This window comes from Clupea harengus, chromosome 9 (assembly GCF_900700415.2).
Source record: "Clupea harengus chromosome 9, Ch_v2.0.2, whole genome shotgun sequence".
In the NCBI taxonomy this organism is placed as follows: Eukaryota; Metazoa; Chordata; class Actinopteri; order Clupeiformes; family Clupeidae; genus Clupea; species Clupea harengus.
The window spans coordinates 21940405-21967980 of record NC_045160.1 but is presented as its reverse complement, the minus strand read 5'-3'; the positions used below and the strand labels follow the sequence as shown (position 1 = coordinate 21967980).

At 46.9% G+C, this 27576-nt stretch overlaps 1 protein-coding gene across 1 annotated transcript; it reads left to right on the top strand.

Annotated features, from left to right (window-relative positions):
- Positions 1 to 27182, top strand: atp1b3b (ATPase Na+/K+ transporting subunit beta 3b). Its single transcript, XM_012838435.3, has 7 exons — positions 1 to 412; positions 16564 to 16692; positions 21037 to 21135; positions 22188 to 22375; positions 23574 to 23624; positions 25630 to 25716; positions 26189 to 27182. Exons 1-7 carry the CDS (start codon positions 307 to 309, stop codon positions 26354 to 26356), a joined length of 828 nt encoding a protein of 275 aa, XP_012693889.1. The 5' UTR covers positions 1 to 306; the 3' UTR covers positions 26357 to 27182.
- The last annotated feature ends 394 nt before the right edge of the window (positions 27183 to 27576 follow it).

Genomic DNA, 27576 nt, shown 5'->3' with positions numbered 1-27576 from the left:
TCATAGCTCTTCCTCAGAGGCGTTCATATTGGCAATGAATGCTTATCTCGGAATTCTGGGGATGGTGTACTGCGCTTGCGCCATGGTGTTTGAAACGCGATTTCTCCAGGAGCTCGGTCGCTGCAGTCGTGAAGCCGTATGAGAAGGTGCACCAGTTAACCGAACCGAGCTGGACAGGAACGGCAAAGGACTCTTTTCATTTCAACATATCTGACAAACTGTTATTTTATCCCAGTTTATTTTCCTCCTTTTTGGAATCCGCATTTCCCACGGTCTCCCCATTGATTAATTCTCAATAACACAGCCATGTCGACCAAGGAAGACAAGCCCGTAGAACACAAGACCACTTGGAAAGATTCTATCTACAATCCACGCACAGGAGAGTTCATTGGCCGAACCGCCAGCAGTTGGGGTAAGAAGCCGGTTCGATGAAGTGTGTATCACCTAAAGTCTTCTAGTATAATTAGCCTAACGTTTGTCTGCTCCAAAGACCAATGGTTAAGGAATGTGTGGAAAGGAATTTTCGATTCAGCTTTTTATTCATTAACAAGGTGAATTATTTTAATGAAAAATAAATTTCTGTAACATTAGGCATTAGCGCACTACGTCTTTTTGCATATCAATGTGAGAAAATACACGCAACAATATGATATGCGTTCTTGTGGCAATTGAACCGGGGGAAGCTAGCAAGACTATAGCAACAAGACTACATCGACCGATTATGCATATACTACAGTACTCTGATAGTGTCTGTATGGCAGCGTTAGCTGTCAAGAAATTGTAGCGATATGAGCATCACATCTAACGTCGTGTAGGCTACTGTTCAGATGCCGTTGTGGTTGGCAATTTATTTATTGGGAGAATAAAGATGGGTTTGTAGCCTACATGGCTTGTAGATTCAATCACTAAAATCTTACCAGATCGATTTGTGTGTTATGAGCCCTCCGACTCGCGGTCCAAACCGACTAACGACATTAGCCGATTAGTGACAAAAAAAGCCTAATCTAACAGTGTAAAACAGGCCATATCTAGCCCACTTTGATCTAAAGCGTGGACGCTCTCAAGGCCAATCAAAATAAATAGATCTAAACTGGAGATTAAATGCATTTAAGCCACAAATGGTCTGAAATATCCTTCAACGGGGTACTTGTGGGTATGCTTTACAGTGTTAATCAGCGAAAGACGGGCCATACGGATGATTTTAAAAACGTAGCTGTAACATTGTATCAACATGAGGTCGCTTTCCCCTGTTCCATCTTAAGACTCGTTGCTGCACGAGGCTCGAGGGGCCCATGCCATGCATAACCATCTCCTTGATCACCATAGGGCCATATTTCTAGATGGCCAATGCAGTTGTTTTAATTATACGGGTAAGATGTGATAAAGGATTCGACTCGTTCATTCCCCCTTGGGTGAATCAAGAGATCAATGTTTCCTCATGTTCGAAGAAACCGTTATATGCTCTCCCTGGCGTGCCGTTAGATTAGGCTGTCGTTCACAAATACTTGGAGGGTGACACCTCGAGCTTAGCCGTACAGTGGACGGGACGTGGTCGTGCGGCATTGCCTCTTGACATCAGTGTAATACGCTATCGCGCAGTGGACTTTCTCGGTCCTTTTTTGTACGCTGCCGGTCATTCCCTACGGCCGTGACGTAACTGCTCCAGATTCATTTGAAATGTATGATGTGCGGTACTGCTGCTTCTGCCGTTGCTGCATTTCTCGCAGCTACTGGTGTGGGGAAAATTCCATGTCTCAGCCTCCCATATTCAGATCGATCCCCGGGAGAGAAGGTCACCCATCGCAGTTTGTAGCGCATCCCCCACCTCTCTCTCTCCATACATGTTTTCCGTCTCTGATTTGTCAGCATCGGTAGAAGGCTGTTATGTGTAGCAGGCTGTTCTAAAATGGTGGTGAAACGGGTCATTTTGACCACTGTCGCAAACATCATAAATCAGCTCCAAGTCGCCAGATGATGCGTAGTTACGTTAAATGGCTATGAGGATATGCGGGTTTCTCTTCTGCGCGCTCAGCACATTGAGCTGTGGCCACCATGGTGCGGTGGGTGCTGCAAACTCTTCCTCTTCTCGCTGCTTCTGTTCCTCCCCCTCATCCCAAGGTCAAAGCGGTCCTCCTCACCGGTGCAAAGAGGCGGAGTAATGACAGCGAGGAGAGGCGCCGACACCCTGGCCGTTGTGGAATCCATTTGCAGCTTTTCCAAAGTACAGGAGGGAATCTTTACAGGGAGATATTGATGATGGAAACGTTATGCAGCAAATGCGTACAGCTTGTTTCTCCCCAGGCCAGTCCCTATAACATCTGACATGACAGGAATATGAGAAAGAAACATTCTTCAGCCACTCTGGCTATTTTACTGAGACTGTGGACGTTGAAGCCAAGCATGGCTGTTAGACAGCAGTTTTGCACATGAGTCTGCGGCTGGCCCATAGCCTCCTTGATGACTATACCGTATGTGCTGCATAGGCTATACTTCATAACCCAGCACTGATGGCCAGGGCTCCTGTGCCTACCATGCACCACTAGTGGTTGCAGTGTGGTTTTTGACTGGCTCAGCAAAACAACCTGTCCAGCCAATCCCACTGAGGCCGTGCACTAGCAAGGTAGACTAATGGAAAAGGTAAGTGTACAACAACAACAAAAAAAAGACAGGGAAAAAAAAGAAAAAAAAAAGGAAATATGTCAGATACGTGCTGATGACAACGCTGTGGCTTTTAGCTACTCCCTGAGGACCGTAAGGCAGGTTGAGAGGGAGGGAGGAAGAGGGAGAGAGAAAGAGAAATAGACAGAGTGGGGGATTGGTGTAGGGGAGATAAAGGGATTGGGCAGGAGTTAATGGGTTAGCCTTGCTCTCTCTCTTTCTCTCTCTCTCTCTCTCTTTCTCTTTCTCTTTCTCTTTCTCTCTCTCTCTCTCTCGCTCTCTGAGCTGTGCACTCATCTGTCGGACTCCTTGGCTCTCTCTGTCTGATGCCAGTGCGGATTAGACGGCTTTAAAGTTTTCAATCTGCACAGCTTTACTGAGCTAATCACACATGCACACAAACAAACACACACACACACTCACACACACACACACACACACACACACGTACACAGAGCACAGCACAACACGGCCTTCACACCCTCCCAAAAATGGACACACACAGGACACACACATGGTAACACACCCAAACACACCCTTGCTTTGACAGTGCACCAACGACCAATCACACCACTGCCACAGGCCCCCAGGTACTGGCAAACACCAGTACGAACCGATCCTGGTTCCGGCCCCCTTCCAGGGCCTTCTGCTCTATGGAACAAACCCACCAGAGCTCACACAGTAAAGGCCTGTCTACACTCCCAACAATAACTATGAAGACAATTGTCTCTATGACGATATGAGCATCCACGCTGACCAACAATAAGGAAGGCCTCTCGGAATTATCATTCCTGTTTTAATGAGATGCCTTTAGGATTCAATCGTTTTTTGATTGGCTGCCAGTGTTTCTATCGTTCACATAATCACTTTGAAAGGGATGCTAAACAGTGTCGTTCATGTTGTTATCGTTATAGTTTATCATTATAGCGGTGTGGACAGCCTTAGGTCTCAGAGCGCTCCACACACACACACACACACACACACACACATACATACAGAGGGTGAACAGGTAAAGAGGTGTTTGGTTATCTTCGTGCAGGACTGGGGTCGTCTGCCACTGGTTGGTTGGTTGGTTGGTAGGTGATGGTGGTGGGATCGGAGGCCTGTGTGCCCTAAACGGACGGTGTGGTTTCAGACGCGGTGTTTACTGCGGAGAGCTCAGGCGATGAAAAGAACATTCTCCCCCAATAGGACCAGCCATGTGGCAGTGATGCAGGTCTTTCACATGGCCAACAATGGCCCAGTTATGGACGCTTTATCAATGAAACACACCGCCCCTGTGATGAGGCGTTACAGACCCCTCCGGCCACAGCCATGTTCTGTGTCCTTGCTCTCTGTGAGTGTGTGTGTGTGTGTGTGTGTCCTTGCTCTCTGTGAGTGTGTGTGTGTGTGTGTGTGTGTGTGTGTGTGTGTGTGTGTGTGTGTGTGTGTGTGTGTGTGTGTGTGTGTGTGTGTGTGTGTGTGTGTGTGTGTCCTTGCTCTCTGTGAGTGTGTGGTTTTTTTTGGGGGGGGGGGGGGGGTGTTATATGTGTGTGAAACAGAGAGATGGAGAAACTGTGTGTGTGTGCGAGAGATGAAGGTCAGGAGCCATTATGGGGTTAAACACACTCTGGTTTTGCTCTCCCCACCTCCCTCTCCTCCCCACCTCCCTCTCCTCCGACACAAGCTGCTCTGTGGAACTGCATCCCTCACCGTAATTGATGTAAACGTGTCCCTTTAGCTCTCTATAGGTATAGGTGCCAGCATGGGACAAACACAACCAAAAAAAATAAACAGTTAAACATCACTGTAAGCTTCAAATTTAGCAGCTTTCCGACGATATTTAAGCATAAATATTTTTAAAAAGGTAGTTTCCCTGGTTTATCCCTGAATGCCAAAGCTGTGCCTATGGAGTCCAAGGTTCACAGTGCGCAAGAGCCCACGTTTCAGTCCAGAAATCTTCCTCAGTGCTAAACTGGTTATGGTTAGCTGTGCAAACACACAACTGAGCCATGGACACACACACACATACACACACACACACACACACACACACACACACACACACACACACACACACACACTGGTGCCCTAGTGAAGGATAGTCCTAATAGTCCTATTGTTACTATCAGTGAGTTAATGTGTGTGAGGTAATGTGTGTGTGGTAATGTGTGTTATGTAATATGCAGTACATTCAGAAAATATTCAGACCCCTTCACCTTTTTTCACATTTTGTTATGATGCAGCCTAATGCTAAAATTGTTTAAATAATTTTTTCTCTCATCAATCTACAACCCATAAGTTCAGAGCAAAAACTGAAGAAGCGAAGGGGTCTGAGTACGTTCTGAATACACTATATGTAAGGTCATGTGTATCAGGTAATGTTCGTTTGTTAATATATTCCTTTCATTAATTAACTGTCCACAAATGTGGACACCGTGACTGACAGGGGATATGCAAGGTCGTGTGTGTGAGGTCATGCGTGTACGGTCCTCAGCCTCGGCCGTGGATGCAGCCATGGTTCTGCGCCACGGTTCCGTGGTTTGGTGATGTGGGTGTGGAAGATGGCGTGGAGGAGAGGTCGTTACGGAGATGGACGCGTCATCCTGGGCTCAGTAGCGGAGGAGGGGATGAGCTGACAGGGGCAGCTAGCGCAATTGCTCTCCATGTTTGCCCCCAAGGAGAAACCCTGGCAGTGGAGAAAGAGAGAGAGAGAGTGTGTGTGTGTGTGTGTGTGTGTGCGTTCTTGTGTATTTCTGAGTGAGTGTGTATGTAAGTGTGTGAATGTGTGTGCGTCTGTTTGAATGTGTGTGCGTCTGTGTGTGTGTGTGTGTGAGTGTGTGTGTGCGCAGAGGGAGAGGGAAGCAGCTGTTGGCTCCAACCCCCCCCCCCCCCCCCCCCCCCATACACACACACCCTTGCTGCTTTCCTCGGTCAGCATGGCTGCCGTGAGCCCCTGCTCCCACCCCCCTCTGTGCGCCTGTCCCGTTCCCTGGTGGGCACAGGGGAAACTGCTCTGTCACTGCACACACACACACACACACTCTCACACACACACACTCACAAACACACACACACACTCACAAACACACACACACTCTCACACACACACACACACACACTCACAAACACACACACACTCACAAACACACACACACTCACAAACACACACACACTCACAAACACACACACACTCACAAACACACACGCACACTCACACACACACTCTCACACACACACACACTCACACACACACTCACAAACACACACACCTACATACACTAGGGCTGTGGCGGTATGGATTTTTTCTTACCGCAGTAAAAAAACAACAACATATCCCTGCGGCCCAGCCCCAATTATTCATATTTATGCGCTCCTGCAGCTTACACCTGCAAAGATAATTAAACACAAAAAAAAGACAATAGTGATGATAAGCACAACCTCGTGGTAGGCATCACATGACCGTGGTGTTGTGGTTGTGGCCATAGTCCTGACATACACTCATACACACACCTTCCCAGCACACTCAGTCATATACAGTCATACTATTACGCAGATACAGTCATACTACTAAGACATACACACTCACTTGTCACAGCTACTCACACACACACACACACACACACACACACACACACACACACACACTGCCTCTCCTGGGCTATGCATCATTAATTAGGTCTCTGGGGCCAGGCACACCTTGAATGCAGATGAACCCGATCGAAGGAGACATGGCACGCTCTCCTCTCTCGCTCTCTCTCTCCCTCCTCTCTCACTCTCTCTCTCTACTCTCTCCCTCCTCTCTCACTCTCTCTCTACTCTCTCCCTCCTCTCTCGCTCTCTCTCCCTCCTCTCTCTCTCTCGCTCTCTCCCTCCTCTCTCTCTCTCTCCATCCATCTCTCTCTGTGACACACATACACAGCCATAGCCTTTAACACTCCCTCAAACACACATACTTCCTATTTTTTCTGTCCTCTCCCTCCCTCCCTCCCTATCTAGCTCTCTGGCCTGTCTCACTTTCATTTAACTTTGAAATAAAGCCCCAAAGAGGAGGCAGTTCAGAGAGCAGACTTAATTAACGTGAGGAGAGGAGAGGAAACCAGGCCGTGTTCTGAACACTCAGCGTGTGTGAATACTGCGCTGGGAGGTCAGATTAGAGCGGGCCCCTCTCTGCACCTCTCATCCTCTCTGAGCTGTGAGTGTGAACGTTAGATGCGCTTTAGATCGATCGGCAGACAAGCTTAAGAGGGTCACCCTGTCAGGGATGCTGCTTGAGGTATCCGCTGCCGTGTGTCAGAGCCGTAGCCCAAGGGGGGGTGGGTTCACCTTGGCGGCAGAACAACTCAAAAATATTCATTTGACTCAATCAAGCATTATTGCATTATTAAACATAAGCGTAATACATTATTGCATTATGAAACATAGGCGTAATATATTATTGCATTATTAAGCATCAGTTAACTGGAAATGCCTAGGAAAATAGGAACGATATGACGCCAAAGAGAGAAAAGAGGAAGCGAGAGGGTGGAGGAAATGGGGCCTAGAGAGATTAGCACACACACAAAGAGAGAGATGCCCCTAAAGAGACGAGAGTCTCTTGAGCCGAGCATTCAGGATCGCTCCACATTCTGTGCCTTGCCTCAGCCCAATCAGACAGACCTGCCTGCCTGCCTGCTCCTCATTGGTCCCAACACTGCTTCCCACCCCCGAGTCGTCCACAGTAACCTGCGGGGGATGGGCGTCTGGATAATGGCCGACTGGAGAGGAGCTGGCTCTGATCAGGGTCAGTTCTGGGTCACAACCGGTTGCTTTCTGTTCTTCTGCCGCCCAACCGCCCACCCTCTGTTCGATACGAAATCCGCAAAAATGTCAGATTAAAAATAATCTGTCATTAATCAATCAATCAAGCAATCAATCAATCAATCAATCAATTAACGAATTGCCATCCTCACTGAGCCGTCGATCACACCAAAGTTCTGCGTTTCTACATTCCCACATGACACAGCATGTTAGGGAAGAGTGCAGATCTCCGTAAGCACGGCCAGCAAAGATTTCTAGTGTAGTGACTAAAATAGAGCAATAACTCACGGCACAGTCATAGTTAAGGATTAATGTGAGTCACAAAATCCCATTGCTTCCTACTCCCATTAAACATGGGAACAGAGAGAGTGCGTGGCGAAAACAGATTTGATCCAATCTTGTTTCCTTAACCACGAAGCTTCAGTCTAAGCTCCGCCCCCCAAAGCCTTCACCACGTTCTCAGTACAGTAAATTAATAGGAAATCTCATTATGGTTGTCAGACACATCAGGGTGATCAAATTGTTCTTTTTCTTCAAGGCGGCTTTAATCTAATCTATCAGTGGCCAAAGCCTTCTCAGGATATGTCTGATTCAATGTGACCGACAGGAAATGATAGCAACCTTAGACAGTATAAGTAATTCAGTCATTCATTTGGCTGGGGAAGTTCTGTTCGCCCAAAGGACACTTTGCTGATGTTGACAAATACGATTTATAGCCTTGGGTTTCACTCGGCTCATATTGCCGTTGCTTTGAAAATAATCTTGATTCGTAGTAGGTTGAGTAAAGATAGTGTAACCGTGTTATTGCTTAATCAAGATATATGACCTCAAAGTGACCTCTGCTAGCAAGTAAACCAAGCATATCTGTGGTACTTTTTGACTCCTTTTTGAGACATTTTCTCAGTTATAGTAGCATACCAGTTTAAAGGCTAGCCCTAGCATTAGCACCAGTTTAAAGGCTAGTCTAAAAGGTCAATTCCAGACTTAGCGTTAGCATCTCATCTGATGTCGTCCATCAACGTGTTTAGTATGAAATGTTGCCAAGTTTATTTACCACGTGTTGTAGTCGTGAAATCGTGAAGTCGTGAAAAACTTGAACTGCTCAGTCTGGGTCGTTGCAAAAACAATGGACTGTCCAGTATCACGTTTATGTCACGTCCCACATGAAAATATAACCTAAACCAGCTAAAATCTTTAGTGGCAGGGCACCTTTAATCGTACATCATTGTACAGTACTTTTCTTTTCATCTGAATATGAAAACACTTGTCCGTACATATTAGTCGTAGTACACAAATTAACTAAAGATGATTTTAAAGAACACTTTTCTGAATGTAATCTGTTTACTATTTCTAGTAGTAAAGTAAAGAAGACCCCCTCTTTCTCTCTGGGGGTGTCTGTACCCCTTGCCCCTCTTGTCCTCTATCTGAGGGCTATTTATAACCCTGGGGGCTGGGCTGGGCTGGGCTGGGCAGGGCAGGGGTGGGGTAGGGCTGGGGGGCAGTTGAGGATCTTGTTTTTGGGGCTTCAGTTACCGTTAGCAGAACAGCTGAGGGCCAGCAGAGTCGCTCTCTCTCTCTCTCTTTCTCTCACTCTCTCTCTCTCTTCCTCTCCCTTCATCTCTCTCTGCCTCTCAGAAGCCCCCAGTTCTGGTTCACACTTTAGGTAGTCTTCTGCTTCTCCCTCTCTCTCTCTCTCTCTCTCCACTCTCTGGCCTAATGCTCTTTTTTGCCCCTCTATTCTCCTCCTCCTCTCTTCCCTCTATTCTCCTCCTCCTCTCTTCTCTCTGTTCTCTCTATTCTCCTCCTCTTCCTGCCTCCCTCATCTCTCCATCTCTCACTCCTCTCTCATGTGATCATTCTTTCCCTCTGTTTACCTCCCTTTGTTCCTTTCTTTGTAGTACTCATTTATTCCTCCCTCTGTCCCTCGCTCTGTTTTTCCTTCTCTCTTCCCCTCTGTCGTTCTCTCTGTCACATGCACTCTCTCTCTTTCTCGGCCCCTTTCTCTCTCTCCCTCTCTCTTCCTCTTTTTCTGCCTCTCTCCATCTTTCTCTCTTGTTTCTCTCGGGCCCTTTCTCTCTCTCTCTCTCTCTCTCTCTCTCTCTCTCTTCCTCTTTCTCTTCCTCTCTCCCTCTCTTCCTCCCTCCCCCGTCATTCACATGTCTGTACTCCTTACTGTACTGTGGCCCCACAGCTTCCCCCCCTCTTTCTTTCTCTCTCCCCCCTCTCTCTTTCTCTCTCCCTCCCCCTCTCTCTCACTCTGTGCCCGCTCATGCGCTCCCTGGCTGGCGTGCCCGCGTCGGGCCGCGGGTGCTGGGGTCGAGGAGGGGTGCGGGCGGGCGGTCGTGCGGGAGCTGCATGCCAGCCCTAACGAGGACAGTGGGGGCTGGGATGCAAACAAGGCCACCAGGGACCCATGGGTCACAGGACACCCCAGCCACTGGGTGAGAAGAAGGAAGAAAGGATCTGTCACAGAAAGGAAGAAAGGATGGAGGAGGAGACTTGGTGGTTTGAAGAGAGAGAAACAGGAAGGAAAAATTGATTTTATAAGGGGAGAAGGGGATAGAGTGGTTGAGACAGAGAGAAGGAAATATAGAGAAGTCATCACTGGCTCCACCACACAGCCTCATGCACTCAGTCAGACAAACAGACCATTGACCATCGCGTATAAAACACTCCCACTATCTCCACGGCCATCGCCCAATGGGAGAGGAGCTGCAGAAGGCCTTATATGTGTGGATTCACTGGCTGCCCCTGCATGGATCAGATGAAGGGACATAATCATACATTACTTAAAAAAAAAACAGGCGTGTGAGAGCATTACTGGACACCGTATTAGTCAAGGCCCTAGAAGGGGGTAGCCAAGGGAGAGAAGCCCTGAACGATGAAGGGCCTGACAGGGGTCCTGGGAGACACCAGTATGCATTTCTCATTTCCACCATGATGTTCCTCAGGGTCGTGACCTTTAGCTGTCTCAGGCGCATCTGTTCTAGCGAGTTCTGTGGATCTGGTTTGCTTGGAACACGGCGCCTCCTCTTATGAGGTGTGAGATGAGGTTTGTGTTTATAAGGGGAAATAAACACGTCAAACCAAACATCCCAACCATATGCATTTAAAAAAAAAATGATATAATGTGTTCAAAATGTCAAACAAAAAATGGTGACCACATCAAGCACCGTTACAGTACACTTCAGCCGTTATGGAAAATACTCCTCAATATAACCCTTGCACACTTAAAATCTAGCATGCAAGTGTTGTAGTGTTCCAGCAGTGATGGAATAGGGCTCAGAGAATCTTGGCTTTGGCCTGGATTGGTGAAATATTTATTACATAGGTTGTATGATGTATTGTTCAAAGACAAAATGTTGTTTCCCCTTCAAATACCCCTTTGTTCTTGGGATGCTTGATGCTATGTTCAGGTGATAGGGGTTGGGGCAAACGCTTAGTTATTCTGGATAGCATCATCAAACCATCACTCTCCCCCACACGTCTGAGCTTCGCCATCAAAGAGGGAATGTGCTGATCAACAACCACATCCAGACTGCAGAAACAAGACCCCCCACACACACACACACACACACACACACACACACGCCTAACTCAGTAAGTGAAAATGATGTGTTGATGTATTCCAGTCAAAGCAGGTCAGTTCAGGGTGCTACATGTAGAAGTGTGTATTGTGTTGCTGTTTCACTGGTCTGAATGGTTTTATGATTATTTGTTTTAGTGGATCGTACTGACTGTATGCTAGGCCCAATGGTAAATGACCTAGAGATGTGGAAGAGAGCTACTTAACAATAATAACACTATGGCTTGTTTATCATGAAGCGTCTAACAGGTTGACTCTTAAAGTAGAGCCAGTTGACATGAGCTGAGGGTAGATACTGGAGCTCTCGACTGCTGTGAGTAGGTAGAAGGGGGACAGGGAGGGGGGAGTTTTTCCATGCGGAAAGAAGGACTGGGGTAGCTGTAGGGCGAGAGAGAGATGGACAAGATCCCAGGACTGCAGAGATTGATCAGGTGAGAGGGAGAGAGAGAGCAGGAGAGAGAGAGAGAGAGATGGGAGGGGGGGGGGGTGAGACGGTAAAAGAGAAATGAAGGCAACTTGAGGAAAGGAGAAACAGAGGGAGAGAAAGAGATGGGACAGAGAGCGAGAGAGGGAGCAAGAGGTTAAGGAGAGGAGTGAGGCAGAGAGAGATAAGTTAAGGAGGGGAGTGAGGGAGGGAGAGAGAGGGGTTGTGGAGGGATGGATGTGAGTGGGAGAGAGAGAAGAGGAGGAGATAGATAAGTGGAATGGCGATGAGTGAGAACTTGGCCTCATGCTGCCCTCCTGACTCTGCAAACCGATCGCCAGCAGTCGAACTCCGTGCTCCCCGGACGATCAATACACCGCAGAGAGAAGACTTCTCTCTCTCACACACACACACACACACACACACACACACAGACATTCCCACACTCAGACACACAACCCTCTTCCCCTCACTTACACTCTTCCTTGTCTCTGGCTGGAGTGGGCAGACTTCCTCTAAGGCCACTTAGCGCGACTATGTTGAGAAAAAAAGCTCTCAGCAGACAGTAGTTCATTCCCCAGCCATCCTAATGACGCCCTCATTTACACACACACACACTACACAGTCAGTCCCCCCCCCCCCCCCAGCCATCCTCATGACACTCCATTCTTCTAATGGCACACAAACACACACACAGCCCTATGGGTTGTTAAGAGACATTTAGCAAATGTGGAAGACATCACTTAACAGCAGCATTACCCTTAGGTATCAGCAGACAAGGGGTCTGGTACGAGCATCAAGTAACTGCTTTCGAGGTCTTTCAAAGAACAGTTTCCTCCGCCTAGTCCTATATCTTTGTATTGCGGGACACGTCATCAGCCTTTAACCTGCCTATACCCAGGTTGCCACATATGTATTTAAGCATGCATGTATAGCATGGAAACATTTGTTGACAGCTTTTCAATCAAGCGTCATTTACTATGGTTGTTATAGTTACCATTCAATGGTTCCAGAGCATTAACTGTGATTCAACTTTTTTTACCTGATCTACTTCATAGGTGTCCCATTGTGAAGACGTATTGGGACACCTGCCAGCCAATCAGAAAAGAGTATTTCTCGTTTCCGGGGTATAAGTCTTTTTAATAGTTTCTTCCTTGAAGGGAGTTTCATTTTGACTAAGCGTTTACCACACCTCCCTCGGTCTTGGAAAGATGGTGCTTTTTTTTTTTCCTAGAAATAAATCACTATCTCCACGCTGCTGACTTGGCCCTTACCATGCAGAAGGCATCCCCCGAGGGGAGGCGGGGGGGGGAAACTGTAGCTCTGTCCATATATAGCACAAGACTGCACAAACTCCGCGGATGCAGACCCTTAATCACTCTGCAGGACAATGCAAACCCATACAACACACACACCACCACCATAAGTAGCCATATCACAGGCCTCCATAGATCAAGCATATGGGCGACAGGGGCAAGGAAAAACTCTGTGTTAACCGGAAGAAGAAACCTTGGGCAGAACCTCGGCTCATGGGGGGGGGGGGCATCTGCTTGGAGCAGGTTAGAACATAGCTTAGTGTTGTATGTTGTATTATAGCAGTATATGGTCTTGGCTTAATAATAATAATAATAATAATAGTTCATTTAATTTATAGCGCACTCTACATTCACCTAAATCTGAGTGCCACAGTACATAGTAAGAACATAGTTAAAAACAACCTATAATAAAATACATTTAAAAAGTAAGAAACGCCTTTCTGAATAAAAAGGTGTTTAGGCCCGTCTTAAAACAGTCCAGTGTTTGTGTTGCCCGTAGGTGGTCAGGGAGGCTGTTCCACAGGCGCGGCGCGGCGCTGCCGAGCAAAAGGCCCTAGGCTTTTAAAAGGCTTAGTACAGTATAGTGCAATAGAGGATCGAATAGTGTGGTTGAGTATAATGTGGTGGTCTTGGTAACACAGTAAAGCCAAGGATAGTGTAATGTAATGTTGGGTAGGATCGTGTATGTGGGGTAAATGGGAGTGTTTGGCTAGTTTTCTAAGCCAAGGATAGTGTAATGTAATGTTGGGTAGAATCGTTTATGTGGGGTAAATGGGAGTGTTTGGCTAGTTTTCTAAGGCAAGGATAGTGTAATGTAATGTTGGGTTGGAGTGAATGGGAGTGTTTGGCTGTGATCAGGGCCTTATCTGTTCTGGGGTCAGTGGCTACAGTAGCGGAGCTCGTGACGGTATATATTCCTCTCTGGCCCGTGCGTCAGCCATGCTGGGCCCATCCAGGAATCTGCTTTCCTGTTAGCTGCTGCCAGATCCATCTGTGACTTATCATCAGGCACACACACACACACACACACACACACACACACACACACAGGGAGCAGAGGGATGCAGTGTAGCCGCATGCCATCCAGTACAAACTAAACATTCTGAGATTAATAGATGTGGTGTGTGTGTGTGTGTGTGTGTGTGTGTGTGTGTGAATAGGTACATACTGTGATGCTCCCACAGAGAGGTAAAGGTTGGATGCCAACCTGAATGGGATGCCAGATGTCAGCTCGTGTGTGTGTGTGTGTGTGTGTGTGTGTGTGTGTGTGCGCATACGAGTGTGAATGTGAGAGAGAGAGTGATTGAGTGTGTGTGTTTGTGTGTTTACGCGATGCTGTAACCCGGGTAAGCAGTCTCTTCCTAGGCCAGTGCTGTGCCATCACTAAACTGTCCTCCCCCTGCCGCTATTTATAGCAGGCGTCTACCTCAGAGACTCCAGCAAAGACGAAATGCATCTATAATTAAACCCCCCCCCCCCCCCCCCCCCCGTCTCTATCTCTCTCTTCTTTATGCCTCCAACACGCTCACTATCTCCTGCTCTTGCTCTGCCTTTCCATTTATATCCTCTCTGCATCACTCTATCTCTCTCCACTCTCCACCTCTCGTTTCTCCTCCGATCTCTGTTACTATGGCATCCCTTTCTTCCAGTGTTCTTTTTCTTTTTTTCTTTATCTTTTTTTTTTTTTTAAACGCCTTAAGCTCCTCTTGGTTTGTGCTTATTCCAGATGAGCTTCTCTCTCTCTCTCTCTCTCTCTCTCTCTCTCTCTCTCTCTGGTCTGTTCCTTTCCTTGCTCTCATTCTATCTGCGCCTGGATGTGTCTGTTTTTCTCTCTGCATCTAATTGCTTTTAGAAACCTCTTAGTTCCCCTCTCAACTTCATTTCACTGAATCCAAATATACCTCTCTCTCTCTCTCTCTCTCTCTCTCTTTCTATTTTCCTATCTTTTGTCTCCCTCCTCCTCACACTCTTTCATTGTTGAGGAGCTGTCCACAGCATTTATCTCTCTCTCTCTCTCTCTCTCTCTCTCTCTCTCTCTCTCTCTCTCTCTGTTTTGCTTTCTGCTGTGCAGCTCAAGCAGGAAAATGTATTACCACAGACACGTTGTTATCTCATCTCATCTCTCCTCTCTACCACAGTATTCCTCTCTTCCCTCTCATCCCCCTCTCCTGTCCAGACCTCTGTTTTTAAAACAGACCAGGATTGTCTGAAGGGCCTCTACCTCTAAACTCAGAACAAAAAAAACAAAACAGAAACAGACCCTCCATTACACAAATGATTCCAGGACAGACCGTCTGAACCATTTATAGCCAGTGACTGAGTGTTCTCGGAAGAAGGGCAGATGATTAAAACTAGAAACGTGTTAGGAACAGCTGGGACACAAGCCTCCGCAGCTCCCACAGGGCAGACCTGCGTTCCGTGTCTTACTAACTACACCCTATCGGACCTGCGTTCCGTGTCTTACTAACTACACCCTATCGGACCTGCGTTCAGTGTTTAACTAACTGCACTCTATCGTTAGCCAGTGGAGATGAGGTTCTGCATTGATGTTTAACTAACTACACCCTATCGGACCTGCGTTCAGTGTTTAACTAACCACACCCTATCGAACCTGCGTTCAGTGTTTAACTAACTACACCCTATCGGACCTGCGTTCAGTGTTTAACTAACCACACCCTATCGGACCTGCGTTCAGTGTTTAACTAACTACACCCTATCGGACCTGCGTTCAGTGTTTAACTAACCACACCCTATCGGTGGCCGGTGAGGATGAGGTTTTGCACTGATAAATGGAGGCATAGTGAAATGCCTTGGGAAACTCCGTGGCACGGTAGGGCTCTGTTGTAGCAGTCGACACGGAAACGGACGCAGCCCTGCCATGGCGCGGTCCACGGAGGTTGATGGGGTCGGGTCGTCTTCTGAGTGGAGGATCCGTTGGCTGGGAAAGCTGTGTTCTGGAAACAAGAGGGCTGGCTTTGCTCTCCTTTCTAATATTAGACAAGCCGTTTCCAGATTCCCACTGATTCGGCATGGTTACGGTTGTCAGGCAGAGAGAGAGGTGAATGGCTGGCAGTCAGTAGCGGGCTGTGGGGATGATCTGGCCCTGGTCTGGCCCTGATCTGGCGTGGACCTTTGCCTTTGTTTCCCATGAACACCCAGGCTGGGGAAATGGCTCATGCTGTTTCTAGGCCCTGTTCTCTGCATCACCCTCCCCTCTCTCTCTTTCTTTCTTTCTTTCTTTTTTTCTTCCTCCCATTCTCTCTCTGTCACTCACTCAAATAAATATTATAAGCTATATATAAATGCAAATAACCCCCCACACACACATCATGGCAATTGGTACAAAAGGGTTTCTCTTGTTTATTTTCAAACTAGGGCTGGTGTTTTCCCTAATGTTGCTAATTCTGGCGATCCTGAGCTAGTTCTCAGTGTTTTGAGAAATCCAATCAGGGTTTTCCAGGGACAAAGGATTGTGGGGCATAGAATAGTTTGGCAATATGATAGGAGTAAAAGGGATTTAATATTTTCACAGACGTGTGGTGTTATTTCTACAGCAAAGGCAGGGTTATTGACCTATATGTGTTCAGGTCTTGTACATTGAGCTCTCGATGTCATTGTTCTGCTATCACCACCTCTCCACAGTTTCAGCTCTCCTGGGGCAGCCAGTAACTTCAAGCACAAATGTCTCCTTGTCTTATCTTTCTCCAAGACTTCTTTCACTATCTAAAGACTTAATGAACAAATTAATTTAATTTAATATCTCTCTCTCTCTCTCTCTCTCTCTCTCGTTCTCTTTGCAGCCCTAATCGTCGGCTTCTACCTGGTGTTCTATGCCTTCCTGACGGGCTTCTTCACCCTCACCATGTGGGTGATGCTGCAGACCCTGGAGGACGACGTGCCCAAGTACCGGGACCGAGTGCCCAGCCCAGGTGAGCTTAACGGCATCTGTCCACACATACTCACATCTGATTGGCTGATCAGCCTTTATACGTTCACTCATGAGCACAGAAAATGCTCCTGTCTCATTGGCTGACCAGCCTCTACACAGCGAGTGAAGTCTGATTGGCTGTCTAGCCTGTGCACATACTTACATCTGATAGGCTAATCAGCCTTTATACGTTCACTCATGAGCACAGAAAATGCTCCTGTCTCATTGGCTGACCAGCCTCTACACAGCGAGTGAAGTCTGATTGGCTGTCTAGCCTGTACATATCTACGGATGAGCACTTTATACCACAGTTATAGAAATGACTCCTTTCTGATTGGCTGATCAGCCTTTATCAACACTAAGGATCATCTGTACCACAGTAACGGAAATACTAATTTCTCATTGGATGGCCTCTATTGGCCTCTAACCATCCACCAATCAACAGCTGTACAATAGTCACGGAGAGTATTCCTCTCTGATTGGCTGGAAGGCATCTGTCAAAGGTGGATATCGAAACACCCCTAAAAATAGATACAATAGAATAGAATAAAATCTAAATCTTGTAATAGTAACCATGACAACAATAGGAGACCTACAAAAGAAAGATTGACAGTAATGAAATAATAAATTATATTTATAACCCATCTTTCATGCATCAAAACGCAGCTCAAAGTGCTTCAGAAAACAGCGATAAAGAAATATTGTTCATTGTGGAAAGGTAACATTTCTGTACTACAAATTACAGTGGTTGGTGTTGCTGGCGTCTGTTATACCAAGCTTGGGTATTGATTCTCTGTTCTTCAGATGGAGAGAGAGGGGGGAGGGAGAGAGAGAGAGGGGGAGGGAGAGAGAGAGGGAGGGAGAGAAAGAGAGAGGTAGAGGAAGAGGGGGAGGGAGGAAGAGAGAGAGAGGGAGGGAGGAAGAGAGAGAGGGGGGAGGGTGTTGGGGCTGATGCTGCAAATAGATGGATTGAATGGGAAAATCAGGGATGAGATTTGAAGAGAATAGAAAATGAGATCTGTCCTCCCCCTTCACAATCTCGCTCTCTGTCGCACACACACAGACAAATACACATTCACACATGCTCGCACACACACATATACAGTTACACATGCTCACACACACACATATACAGTCACACATGCGTGCACACACACATATACAGTCACACATGCTTGGGCAAACACACACATCTGTCCACATTCACATACACACTCATTCTCACACGTGCACACACACACCTTGATGTGAGGTTTGGGGAGACCTGGCTTTGGATGATATTGCATAAGAGTGTGTCGCCGCCTGCCGTGTCAGAGAGTGGAGGAAGGGGAGTGTGTGAGTCAGAGGGGAAGAATGGCCTGTAGAGCAACTACACATCTATCTGAGTGCACACACACACACACACACACACACACACACACACACACACACACACACACACACATACAGATACACACACACACACATACAGATACACACACAAACACTCATACACAGATACACACACACACACACACAAAGAGAGATACTCACACACCTCAATGTGAGATTGGGGGTAGACCTGGCTATGGATGATATTGCATAAGAGTGTGTCGCCGCCTATCGTGTCAGAGAGTGGAGGAAGGGGAGTGAGTGAGTCAGAGGGGAAGAACACACACACACACACACACACACACACACAGATACACAAACACACACACACACACACACACACACACACACACATTCACCTTGTCTTTTCACATTTTATATTTTTGACACCTGCCATGAACTGCTAGGGCTTCACAATGACTCTCTCTACCACTCTGTCTCTGTCTGTGTTCAGGTCAGTATTGGCCGTTGGGCTGACCGTAGCAAAGACAGGGATCACATGGCTAATGTAACGTACAGTACAAGGGCGAGGAAAAGCCTTTGAGGTGAATAATCAGACTGACTATAAGAGGACTGAAGAGGTCTAACACTGCTGCTATAAAACTGCTACATGACCACAGGGACTACTGATGAGTCCTCTGGCTGTGGCCATGTCTTCCTGTTTTTATTTAGTTTCTCTCTCTGTCACTCTTTGTGCTGTTTCTCCTTTTCTTTCTCTCTCTCTCTCTCTCTCTTTTTCTCTCTCACTCACTCACTCGCTCTCTCTCTTTGTTTCTCTCTCCCACAGTTATGTTTTTCCCATAGTTGACCTCCTGCCTACAGCATCCTCTCCAATATGTTCCTAATCAGGAAGATGTATGCCAGAGTTCCTCTCTTCCTCTCTTCCTCTTCCACTCATCCTCTCTTCCAGTCTTCCACTCTTTTATTCTCCTTCTTCTCCTCCTTCTTCTTCTTCTTCTCTGGCTTGGCCACCAGCCTGTCTGTCCCACTGGCCCAGAAGAGCGTGAGCTTAACGAGTCCCCACAGAGAGGCGGCATCTGGACCAGTCCAGTTAGCTGCTCTCTGCAGTGGCCATACTGCGGCTGATTGGTTTCGCATGGCTGAATGGTTGGACATTGGGGCAGTATTATTACACATCTATTACACCCAATCACCCCCCCCCCCCTCCGCTCAGAACACACATATCTACACTCAGTCCACTATAATGATAACCAGCAGAGGTTCACAGCCACTGGCCAAACACACACCAGAAAATGAAGCGTGTACACTCTCATGCTAAGAGCAACCATCTCCAGAACACAACATCAATAGCTAGTGGAGTCTGTGTTATCTATCTATTACACCCCTGTGTTGTGCCATAGTTTGCTAGCATCAAAGAAAGAGACGCAAACTACATTAGCTAGCTGAGGAGCTGGCATTGCTATTGGACTTCATACCAACCATTAACGCCCCCTCTACGGCATGTACTCACACACACACACACACACACACACACATACACACACACACACATACATACATACACACACGCTTTCATTGGAGGGCATTCTTTGCCACCCACCTACACACAGCCACTTTGCACTGTGTGTGTGTGTGTGTGTCAGTGTGTGTGTGTGTGTGATGAAAGCACTCCAGCACCTTCCACACTGGGGGTAGTATTGATTCTGACAGAAGTGTGTGTGTGTGTGTCTGTGTGTCTGTGTGTGTGTGTGTGTGTGTGTGTGAAATGGCTTACAGGTTCTCTGCCTCTCCAGCCTACACTCGTCCTCTTTTCCCAGCGACAAGTTATTCCTCCCACAGACTGCCTCTGCACCTCTCTTCTTGCCCTTCGTATTCCTCCTTTTTTGGGCCAGAAAGCTGTGTGGTGCTGTGCTGTGTGGTACGGCGCTGTGCTGTGTGGTACGGTGCTGTGTGGTATGGTGTGTGTGTGTGTGTGTGTGTGTGAGAGAGAGTATGTGTGTGTGCGAGAGAGAGAGAGAGAGAGAGAGAGAGAGAGAGTATGTGTGTGTGCGAGAGGGAGAGGGAGAGTGTGTGTGAGGGTGTGTGAGAGAGAGAGAGAGAGCTTGGGAGAGTATGTATGTGTGAGAGAGTGAGTGGGAGAGTATGTGTGTGTGTGTGAGAGAGAGAGAGAGATAGGGAATGTGTGTGTGTGTATGCGTGTTCACAGTGCATCTGCGAGATAGATAGAAATAGATTAAAGATCTGTTCTTACCACCCATGTTGCAGCCTGAAGATTCCGAATCAGATTTGAAGGGCTAGTGACATTTATACGAACGTACCTCTGTTTCCTCTAGTATTAAACAGATAGCCAAGACCAATTCAGTGTTTTAACATGCCTCTCATGTACTGTACTGCAGTTATGAGCCTTAGAGAGTTTACAAGAATTAAGACGCTACATTTTACATCATGGGAAAACGTACTGTATGAGTAAATTTTTTTTTTTACTGCATTTATTAATTGATTAGTGTCTGGAAGTATTTCAGAAGCGTTTTGAAAATGAAGACTAGACTACAGATGAAGACAAGACTACACCCACTGGCTTTGAATCCAAGGCCCACCCCGAACTTTCACATTTCCCTGTACTTTTCAATCCTCCTTCGAGGCCTGCTGTCGCAAGGCATTTGAGTAGGCTTCAGCCTTTCAAATGCTGTCAGTGTCCAGTGTGGAGTTTGTCAGTGAGCAACTTGGTCTTCAACATACCAGAAACCTGGAAACTCCAGTCAGTGTCAGAGAGTGGGCCGGTGTCAGTGCGACGATCAATCATTCGGCAGCCATTGATTAGCCATTCATTATCATTAACCGTTGATCCTTCATCGTCAGTGCAGATGCGCTAACTGGAGCAGGGAGAGGGAGGGCGGAGAGGAGTGGAGAGAATCCTCTCCAAATCCCGGGGCTTTCCTGATCAGCCGATCAGTCATACTGCAGCCATTGATTATCATGAACCGTTGATCCTTCATCTCCCTCGTATCTCCAGGTCTGGTGATCCGGCCCAGGTCCCTGGACATCATCTTCAACCGCACCAACCCCAAGCAGTACGGCCCGTATGTCCGTCACCTGGAGAGTCTCCTGCAGCGTAAGTAGGCAGTCAGGAGCGAGGCAAGCCACGTGAATAATTCATCAGACAACTCAAGGTTGTAGATGCTGGGCTCAGTGGCCTTGCACTGTCGTCTTTTTATTATATAGGAACCTGTTCTCTCTCGCTCTCTGTGTGTGTGTGTGTGTGTGAGAGAGAGAGTGTGTGTTTGAGAGAGAGAGAGAGAGAGGGCATCACCAAATGTTTATTTCATGTTCCTGTCAGTAAGCCTCAGTATATTGATGTGGCTTACCGTTTCTCTGAATGCGATCGGAAGTGATGCTGAGGTTATGAAATGACTGGCGTGTCGAGGTCACACCGGTGGTGGTGCTTCTTCCCTGTTTGCTGCAGTCTTGCGCCGCCTTTGTATCCGCGTGACATCCATCTCATTAGCCTGCTCGTCAGGGCGCAGTAGATCATTTCATCGATCTCACTCATTTCTAATTGGTCACCCTGGAATGCGCTTTGTGGCTTAAGATCGTTCGCGATTGAGTTAGTTTCACTATTTGCGACGACACAGTTGCTGCACGTTATTAAAAGAGATCACATTTGCATGGTCTTTGGCTTGTCCTGGTAATCGTTCTACTGAGATGGAAGTACGATCTTTATGGCGCTCTTCTATGGGCATAAGCCAAAAAAACTTTATTTTCCATACATTCAAATATAGTAATGTAGATTGTTATAAAAGTTGTTGCATGTGTCCATGTATGAATTCATTGTTTCACTTCCAGATAGTTTCTACTCACTACTAACGGTTTCTACTTAATTCTGACTCTCTAAGAGCATTCTTTAAGCCTTACTCTGATGACTTGTTGCATCCTTGCACGCACCAGACACCAGAGACAACCACTCTATTGACTCAGTTCCCTCATCTCACATCATCTCAGAAACATCCCGTCAGCACTGTCATGCCAGACTCAGACCACAACACTGATGAACACGCTAAAAACCACTACACTAAAAACAAAACATAAGTAAAAAAAAAAGAAAAAGGAAAACCGAAACTATTCACTCCTAACGCAGTCCACTCGGATGTTGCCTTCGCCTTCCAGAATACAACGACACGATTCAGGAGCAGAACGAGCTGTGCATGGTGAACGAGTACACTGAACAGGACGATGTGGCGGAGAAGAAGGTGTGCCAGTTCAAGCGCAGCCTGCTGCGGCAGTGCTCCGGCCTGGCTGACGCTACCTTCGGCTACGCTGAGGGCAAGCCCTGCATCCTGGTCAAGATGAACAGGGTGAGTTGGCCGAGTCGCCGCTGCCACCACCACCACCAGTTCCCCTGCTCTCTCATTGAGTGGCCCTGTGGCCGACAGGGGAAGTGTGGGAGGTGCATTGCAGGGTTTGTAGTCCAGTCCAGTCTCCACCACCACCACTTCCCCTGCTCTCGGTGGCCTTGTGGCTGTCACGGGACGAGTAAGTTTGCCAACTTTCAAAGATTGACCAAAGATTGCCAACTCTCAAAGATTGACCAAAGATTGCCAACTTTCAAAGATTGACAATAATTGCATTTTTTTGGCTTGAGATGCATTGAAGTCAATGGAGTATTTTTTGCATGCAAGTATGAGACCGGATCAGAGACAAATAAGTGGGAGAAAAAATAAAGGACAGTTTATAATGTACAAGATGGTGGACCTGTAACTGTAAGTCATGCGCTGTACTATAAAGAACCAATCACATTGTTGGAAAAACTTACGTTTCACCTCACCGGACTGTTCTGTTTATTTCCACTGTTACTATAGCAATAACCACACATGTAACACATGGTGCATGTAACCAAGTTAACCTGAGAAAAATTGGTTTTGTTTTGCCTTATTTTGGTTCTGAAACGTTGTTCATGGCGGTTATGTCAGATTTAAACAGTGATTCCAGCTATGTACTTTTAAGGTCTGTTTGACCATCCCATGTGGAGCTATGAGTCTCTCCCCATTCATTTAGATAGGAGCTTGATCTTGTTTGCCAGAAATAGCTGCCTGTAGACGTTGCCAAGATGGCTGCCGAGTGGCAAGACTTGCCAATAACGACTCTGACAGGACTCATGTGTCTCATGCCAAAAGTGTGAGAGTTGGTGGTGAAGAGTTGGTGGTGACACTGGTGAAGAGTGTGAGGTGCATTGTGGGATTTGTAGTCTATGCAACAGGGTGACTACAGAACTTTCTATGCGGCAGATGAATGGGCGTTCCCTGTGTCGGATTTCGGGGCAGGGGTGGGGTGGGGCGGGTTTCTCAGGGAATGTTTCGCATTCCGTCACACACAGGGAATCATACAGTCAGGAGCAGGTGTGAAAAATGAGCAGTCATCGCACACACAAAAGCACTGTAAGGCCCAACACATGACGTTGACCATAAGCTGAGCTAAAGGGCTGAAACTACATCTTTGAATGAGTTGAATGATGCTTGTTCCCTATTTCAGTGTTTGTTGTTATTTATCCCTTAGATTATTGGGCTGAGACCACGAGGGGAACCTTACGTCAACTGCACAGCAAAGGTAACGTTCGTCGCCATCTTCTCTGTCTCTGTCTCTGTCTGTCTATCTCTTTTTCTCTGTCACGTTGGGTTTGGTAAGGAGGGCACGGACGCAGTGTGTGCCAACAACATACTGTATGTGATTAGTGTGTCTATATTTCTTAGTGCCTTTGTTCACTGTTTTTGAGTTACGTGTAAACTATATTTGTGTGTGTGTGTGTGTGTGTGCGCATTTGTTCCTGTCATGTTTGTGTTTTTATTTTACACACGTGTTTGTATTTGGTTTCTCTCCACGCTGCCTCTAGCACCCGCACTTCTCTGGTGGGTAAGACGTCAGGTCCTCTAGCTGTACATCCCCCTCCCCCCTTCCCCCCCCTGCTGTCTCCCCTGGGTCCTAGCCCCGGCCTTGCTTCATATCTCCGCGCTGCTTTTCTCTCCAAGCTCCCGTGATGTGACGCTTCAGTGTCTGGCGCTGGCCTAACTCTAAACAAGCAGCCTTCATTTGCCAGATGTGTGGTATACCTTCAGTTCCCTGCCATCTGTATTATGTCATCATAGCACAGACCGCCATCGAAGATGCTGCAAAACTGATACCTGATCAGCGCTCTCATACCTCACACATGTATGGTTTTGCAGCCGTTCACGTCGACAGGACTCTTTCCAGGCGCTTCCAGGCCCACCCCTCTTGTGAGGTCTGTTACCTGATCTAGCGATAGCTAGCCATCATGGCGCTGGTCGACCCTCCCTCAGTCAGACCCCCCAACCACAAGAACTCAAAGCCCAGTTAGTAGTCAGGTGACTCTCAAAGGGATGTGGCTAATTTGGGCCACACCTAGGCTGTTCGTTCTCTTCCTCTACCCCCTTGGTCACCTTTGAACTTTGACCTGTGTCAATTTTGAAGGTATACGGAGGACACCAGACATAGTGTCCCCTACTCTCGCAGGAACCAGTAGAGAAGCTTGAGTGCTAGTGACTGATCAAAATGTATGTGGTTCCACCACACGTTCACAAGGACTTAGCGTCGTGTCAGGTGCAGCCATCTTAGTAGCATCGCTGAGTCCTGTAAGATAGTGGCTCTGTACCGAGCTCTGAGGCTTTCCTCGCTCCTCTGAAGTCAAATGGACACAGTGCTTTGTGGTACGCCTGAATTTAAAATCTACGCCGGACTTTTAAATTCTCCCTGTGTCACGCTTCAAACTAACACCCTCTCCTGGATAGTGGCTAGCTTTGGAATGGATCAGGTCCCGATTACAATCCTGGTCCGGTCCGGTCCGGTCCGGGTTCTATCGGGACCAGATCCGTCTCAGCGTCGGCCACTATTTGGGCTATGGCTAGAATTGAGGCAACCTTCAGTTAAGCCGACTCATCATTCAACTATTCACTCGCTTCTGATGTAGCTAATAACAGATCAACAAAGAGATGGCTTAGCATGCATCACTGCTAAGGTGACGTATTGGGTAAGTTGATAAGTTTCAGTTTCTGAACTGATGCAGGCCAAAGACACATCTCGTCATCCTCAGGGAGTCTTAGTGTGTAGAAAGTGATTGTGTATATTGGGGGGATGGGGGGGATTTCTTAAAAAGGACGCTTACATCACACCACACGCATCATACACTAGCGAAGGAGATCCTCAAAGCTCATTGTTGAAGAGTGTGTGTGTGTGTGTGTGTGTCTGCACACATTTCTATGTGTGTGTGTGTGTGTGTGTATGTATATGTATATGTATATGTGTTTTGGGGATCTTGTGGCGTTCACTACCATACATGCTTACTTAGTATTAGTATGGCTGTTATAGAATATGAAAACTGTGAGAGGTCATGATGTTTATTGTGTATGTGTACAGACTAGTTTTAATATCACTGTGTGTGTGTGTGTGTGTGTGTGTGTGTGTGTGTGTGTGTGTGCGTGTGCGCGCGCGTGTGTGTATTTGAGTGGCACCAAGCCTGTGCCTGTGTGTACATTTTGGCTTTGGTCACATGACTCCCGGTCTCATCCTCTTCCTCCCTCACTCCCTGTTCTCCCTCCAGAGAGACACCCCCTTACAGATGTCTTATTTCCCCACCGAGGCAAAGTTTGACAAGATGTACTTCCCCTACTACGGCAAAATAAATCATGTAAGGCAAACACTTGCAGTTCGCAGTGCACATCACAGCAATGGCGTTTCTGTGTATGTTTATAGCGATGCCAACTAGGCATTCGTTAAGTAGTCATTTAAGAGAGTGATAAACACAAGCACCTAATATGACTTCTCAATACTAATCTACTGATTAACAATAAAGAGCAAAATCAAATGTGATAACAGGACATAAACCTGTAAACATTGTAATGAGTGCATCTGTAGGTCAGCTTATAGCGCTAATAGGTCATAGCAACACCAGGGTCTTGTTTTCACTACAGATACTAACACTAATACTATACTAATCTGTACTTTATGATACTTTGGATTAAAAGCATCTGCTAACTGAGTCAATGTACACAATTGGTTTTTTTTTTATGTTTTCAAATTTGAAAGTATGATTTCTACTTTGTTTTTGTCTTGCGTGTTTTTCCTCTGTCCATGCCTGTGTCTCTCCTCCTGTCCTGTAGCCTAAGTACGTTCAGCCCCTGGTGGCCGTGCAGCTGCTGCTGGCCAAAGAGGACTACAACACTGAGATCGCCATAGAGTGTAAGGTGGAGGGCTCCGACCTGAAGAACGACGATGACCGCGACAAGTTCCTGGGCCGCATCACGTTCCGGGTGACGGTGACCGAGTAGCACCCTCCACCCGCCTGCCCCACCCTCAGAGCGTCCGCTGCCAGAGCAGCACGATGCTCAATGTCGCGTGTTTCCATAGCAACCACCCCGCCCCACTCGCTCCATCCACCTCACATCCACCCCCCCCTCCCCCCACCCATACACTCTGACACACTCTGATACACCCTACCACACACACCACCACCAGACTGCCACTTCCTGGCCCTGTAACTAAGGGGGTCAAGGTAAAGGGGGGACGTGGGCTACTCGTACTGTTTCAGAAGCATGGTGTGTGCTGCCGGGTCAAAGGTCATTCCCCACTCTACCTCTTCCTCATGTATTACTCTAACTACCCGCCCTGCCTGCTTGCCTCCTCCCACCCTCAGAACACACTGTCTCAGCAAGAAACGAACAGAAAAATAATAATCAAAGCACTGTTACAAACAAAAGCAGACAAACAGGAAGAAACAAAAAGCACACACCTCCCCCATCTGCCCCTTTCAGCCCCAGTAAGTGAGAGCCTAGCGACGCCGTGCCATACTAGGGACCTGTAAATAGACGTATCAAAGATATGAGTTTGATGTGGTCTTCTCTCCTGTAGTGCTGTGCAGCCTGCTATGTGTGTACGTGACTGTGCTGTGTTGTCTCCCTCTATGTACATATTTAATGGATTTAAGAAAAAAAATTGAAAGAACAGATACACTGTACCCCCCTCCCCTACCCTCATCCTATATCTCACTGATGTCTGACCGCTGGAAGAAATCAAGAGTTAAGAAATAATAAAATAGCTGTAAGTAAAGATTATTGATAATTAAAATATATTAAAAGAAAAAAACACAAAAAAAAATGTATCAACTTTGTTCATCCCCTTGGTCCAACATCTGGGAAATGGATTTTTTTTTACCTCTGCGAGAAACATGAACTCTGCAGATGCCTTAAGATCTGTAAGAAAAAATCTTGAAATAAAGGTGATTTTAAAAAAACTGTTTAGATGTGATTTAATTGCATTTGTGTCCACTCCTTCGTCAAATAAATGTCACACTATTGCAGTGATGCCTCCTAAATTACTTAGGAAAAGTTGATGAAAGTGCATGAAGGATGTGACAATTAAACAACACTAATATAAAGTCTTAATTCTGTAGTACAGTTAACAATGAGCATGTCCTCAAACTGCTTTACAGAACCCAAGGCGTAAACCCCTTAGACCAAGTACAAAGCCAACAGTGGCAATGAATGTCTTC